This window comes from Hirsutella rhossiliensis (assembly GCF_020360975.1).
Source record: "Hirsutella rhossiliensis strain HR02 chromosome Unknown scaffold00003, whole genome shotgun sequence".
Classification (NCBI taxonomy): Eukaryota; Fungi; Ascomycota; class Sordariomycetes; order Hypocreales; family Ophiocordycipitaceae; genus Hirsutella; species Hirsutella rhossiliensis.
In genome coordinates, this window is record NW_025408669.1 from 5,121,820 (window position 1) to 5,126,828 (window position 5,009).

The 5,009-nt window shown below is 48.0% G+C and overlaps 1 protein-coding gene across 1 annotated transcript; it reads right to left on the bottom strand.

The window, feature by feature from the left end:
* Positions 1-1,083: 1,083 nt before the first annotated feature.
* Positions 1,084-2,968, bottom strand: HRG_03766 (uncharacterized protein; the record flags this gene model as incomplete). Its single annotated transcript, XM_044862237.1, has 2 exons — positions 1,084-1,540; positions 2,907-2,968. The coding sequence occupies 2 exons, from the start codon at positions 2,966-2,968 to the stop codon at positions 1,084-1,086; spliced, it is 519 nt and encodes a 172-aa protein (XP_044723263.1).
* Between the last annotated feature and the right edge of the window lie 2,041 nt (positions 2,969-5,009).

A 5,009-nucleotide genomic window follows, 5' to 3' on the forward strand; every position in this document is an offset into this window, starting at 1 on the left:
CTCGAATCTTATCTCGAGCTATTAGCTATAGGAGGGTCTCCCCTTGGAGTCCCTCACTGATTGAGTTCTTAATAGCTTCCTGAATCTGCTATAGGGCTTTATTCCTAGCCTTATACCGATCGTATTGCTTTAAGTTGACTTTTTCCTAGTGGCGGAATTCCTCCCTAGCTTCCTAGAGACTTTCGACGTAATCTTCCTTGGCCTCCCTAAACCTGGCCTTATTCTCGAAGGCTGCTCTCAGGGGCTTTAGCCCAATAGACTCAACAGCGTCGCTCCAGCTAAGGTCTGCGGGTTCTTTTAACATCGAGGTTCTATCGGGATCAACGTAATCCTAGACCTCATGCGTGACCGCAAGAGACTTAATTCCCCTGGTCTAGGGGGTCCAGTCTAAGCTCTCCTTGAGCTTAGTGATATATACCTCCTTGCCTTGCGCCGGGAGGGTTATTTTGCTGGAGTTAGTGATGACCTCCTTTTCTTTAAAGGAGGGATGCAACGAATGCCTATATGACCTAATTGACTAGGTCCTCACGTCAACACCATAGGAGAGGGGTTATTGGCCGCGTTGGGGCTCGTGATAGCCTTAAATGGGTTGTTGCCGAGTGAAAGATGCCCTAGTCATGCAACCGGGCTCATAACTGTCGGTGAAATGTTATGTCAATACACATCGGAATAAGGGGGTCATATAGCTAGGCTCAGGATGCATGTTCTCTCTCTAAAGGGGCAGTCTAAAGGGGCTATTTATATAAGAGGTCTTAGGGACATCTGGGGACCTCCTAAGTAAGGGGCTTTACCCACGCATATGTGGCTATGCCCACGCATAAAGTGGTAGCCTTCCTTACTCAGGAAGTCTTGATGCGTTCCTGTTACATAGGCCAGGGATCCCTTCTCCAGGTCCCCCCCCAACGTGGCTGCCCTGGTCCGCCGACAATAACTTAACTACGACAACCTTACTACCGTACCAATGACAATAAACGACCACCGCCCAGCGACCGAGCCGACGAAGTAGCAGTCTGATCCGGCAGTACAATAACCGGGGATTTGGCTATGACACTGGCAGAGCACCTCAGTATGGCTTCACAGCTGTTATTTGCCGGATGCCTCGAGAGACGTCATGTTCGCTCGCATAAATCGTTCGAACATCTCTGCCATAGTGGCCATTGTCTTGGTCATGGTCTTGTTCATGGTCTTTTGCGTTTCCGCCAGGTCAATCATCATGACCTCTAGCCGCTGCAGACGCTGCTCGCTCGCATCCGATAGGCCCAGCTGTCCTTCCGAGCTGTCACTCTGGCTACGTTGCTTTCGTGGTTCTCCCTCCACAGCAGCTGTCTGTTTTGCTCGAAAGTCCTTGAGGGCTCTCCGGCGCACCGGGTCCTTCTCGACTTTGGCAGGATCCTCGAAGGAGCTCACGTGTCCGGCTTGCCAGGGCGGAAGTATGCCATCTCTCTTGCATATGTTACCGACTTGAGCGTTCGCACTGGCGGTTCCAAGGACTCTCCCTAAGCTTGTCGCGGTCAAGATGTTGATACCCCTCTTGCGAAACCTGACACAATAGTCTGCGGCCGGATCCTTCTTCTGCCGCCTGGTTTTTCCGTTGCATTTGTGACTTTATCACCCACAGCAGCTCCTCGAAGTTACTCCTATCTTTGTTAGACCATATTAACTGGCCATCGCTTAAGATTTTGTGGCCGGCTGTGGCCTTGTACTTTTCCACTTCTAGAAGCCCAACCTCTTAACGCAGCTTCAAGTCGACGGATGACTTGCCCACCTTCCTCGACCCTCTCGATGCACACCTATGTCCCCCATAGGCCATGCCGTCGCACGCCAATAATCAGACCTCCGTCTGCCGCTCTCGCAGTCGGCCAAGGGTACTCGACGCGTAGACCCTCCACCTTAGGAAGTTCCGCCGTCACGGCGTCTGCGATAGCCGCTCCGGAGTGCCTCTGTTTTAAGTAGTCGTCTGCTGATGTGACAGTCCACTCGGCTGGAAAATGGTGCTTCCTAATAAGTGCATCGATTAGTTCCTTTTCCGTAGAGATCCGGGCCTTAATAGCCTGATTCTCTGGATGGTCGTGCAAGATGCGATATCCTTCTAACACTACTTTATAATAAGGCCCGAAGAATGTGGCTAGAATTAACTATTGACTGTCGGAGACGCGTTCGCTCTTATTCTCCGTTCCGGCGTTTTAAGATTTGTTTCCTTCTTTGATCCGGCCGTTGATCTCTTCTAGCTTCTTCAGCATAGCCTCGTCTTTAGGGTTTTCTCCTAGCTTATATAGCAACGGTGTCGCTTCACGATAAGCGTCTTTGACATGTGTAGGAGGGATAGGTATTTCGTCTTCCTCTATCTCGACCTCACCGTCCGTTTCGTTTGCGGAATCATCATCTGCTTGCAAGTCGGTCTTGCCGTCCCAAAAGTATACCTCGCCGATTTTGCTTGCGGCGTCTTGCAGCTCTGTCTTATATGTTAGTCGATGAGCATGATTGGTACTCAATCTGTACGTACTCTCGAACGCATCCTTTGCGTTCTTCCGCCGACAATGATGTGGATGCGTCATATAGCCCAATCGTCTCCACGGAATCAATTTATCGGCATCAGATGAGTCGGGATCGATCGACAAGGTCTCAGCGTAAGCATCCTTTGGACATTTCATAATTCGCTCAATCTCTTTATCTACGGCTTTGGCGGCGTCTTGGGGCGACTGGGGAGGCGACTTTGCCGGCGCGGATTGTAAGGCGCACACACAACTAAACAGAGAGTGAGGAACGGGGTCAATCATTCAATTCATTGATCTCTGACGAGCTCCATCAGGGGCTACGCAACCCTACTTTTATATCCACGAGATGTCTCCCAGCCCTGTACTTTTCCCTGAGAAGTATGGTGGTGTGCCCCGGCTTCGCGCATCTACCGCAGGTCTGCGGTTTCTTGCATGAGAAGGCCTTGTGACCGATTTCTTGGCAGTTGTAGCATTGCACTGGTCCTTTGCGCGGCTCGAAGACACTCGTACACGCCGATTCCCCAGCCAGGTCAAAGTATTGGCCATCCAGTAGTTTCTTCGCATCGCTCCCCTTTATAACGTAAACAACCACGAGGGGAAGGCTCGCCAGCCGCGGCTCGCGCAAAGAGGCCTTTCGGAACGAAGCAGGCGACAGGAGAAGGGACAGGAGAAGCGAGGTCTAGAGGCGGCGAGAGATAGAGGTATTGTATAAGTGAAATCGAGACCGAGTGTCAGAGAGGCGGCCTAGACCGCTGCGGGGAGATTTGCTTTGCAAAGGCGCAAAGGGTGTAACGAGAAGGCAGGTTGAGAAGATAGATATAGGTAGGCAATATAGGTCTAGGCGAGTAGAAGGCTTATAGGATTTATAGGTGCTAGAACTTATAGGTTTTAACTTACTAGGTAAGGAGTATATTAAGGAAGTTTAGTTATATATATAAAAGGGGGAATAAGAGGAGAAGGAAATGCCCTATTTAAGTCTCTCGTATTCGAATTTAAGGATAATAAAACTTATTCCTAGTTATATTATATTTTTATATTAATTTAATTATAGAATATTCTTAGGCGGATATCGGGCGCGGCCTAGTCGGGACGAGATCGATATAAGAGGTGTAATAGAGTTAGAGACGGATACGTCTAGGTAATTTACTAGCTTAATATCTATCTCTAACTCTTTAGGATCCTCCTAAGAAAGAAAAGATTTAGTAGAGCTATAACTATCGCCGCTCGTAATTATAGTAGAAGTTTCTAGAGAAAGTCGCTATCTCTTAGTTAGGGTCTAGTTAGAGTCGGGCAATAACGGGCTTAATACTATTATAACGGGATCGACCGACCTAGACGTAGGCGGTATAGAGGGGACGCGGCCTAAGGCGGCCCTTATTTTTTTTAAGAGAGGTAAACTTAGCTAACGCATCGGTATAGTTGGAGGGATTTCCGACTAAGCGCTTAGGTATCGTCGGTAGTAGTTATATTATAGAAGAAGCTTAGTTAGATATAGCCCTATCGAGGAAGGTCTATATATTAAGGACGACGAAGAAGATATAGTCTTACTTAAAGGCCGGGGCATACGCTATAATACGGTAATCTAGTAAGCTAGCGATTTTGCCTATATAGGTAAGGAGAGCGTTCGGCTAGAACTAGCTATCGGGCCTCTTAGTTATCCTCTTATATAGGGAGGTCTAAGGATTAGCGTAAATAAGGAAGATAACGAAAACTTAGAAGGGATAATAGCCCTTATAGGGTATTTTACTAGGAATCCTAGGATAAATAAAGGTCGAGGGCTAGATAAAGCTATAATACCTTAGCTAAGTATCGCTAAGGGCCACGGCCGAATTTCTATATAGAAGGTCGCGGCCGGAACCGATAACTAGTCCCGTAAAAGAGATAATAGGTTATATCGTTAGGAAGGTATCCGCCGAGCTAAGGGTATAAGGGACGACTTTATAGCAATTATTAGGGAGGGTAGTAATAATAGAGAGGTTAAGGGTATAGACCTATAGCTAGTAGCTATAATCGCGGATAATAAGCGCGGGGATTGTCGCGTATACTATATGCGTTAATTGACGCTGTCGCTTGTATCTGACAGGCGGCCATATCTTTTTCGTGACAGTTATGAGCCCGGGCGGAGGGGTTACCCCTCCGGGAACTTCCGGTGACTGCGCACTTCTGGCTAGCCTGGCGCGCATTACCCGAAGGCCCGTGGTTCGAGTCCCGCCAGCGCAATTGAGCGCGGTTTCAGCATGGGGCCTGCCTATATAAAAATTCCCGCTGTGGTCTAGGATATCCAGGTATCCCGGGACGAATTGACCCGATATCCCTAAGGGGGTGTATCGCGTATACTATATGCGTTAATTAACGCTGTCGCTTGTATCTAATAGGCGGCTATATCTTTTTCGTGATAGGGATAGTATATTTTATAATATTATTATCGTTTAACTCTAAGCTATTACGTCGCTCGATTTCCTATATTAAGGTAAAGGGATAAATACGACTAACTATAAAAAACTATTACTCGGT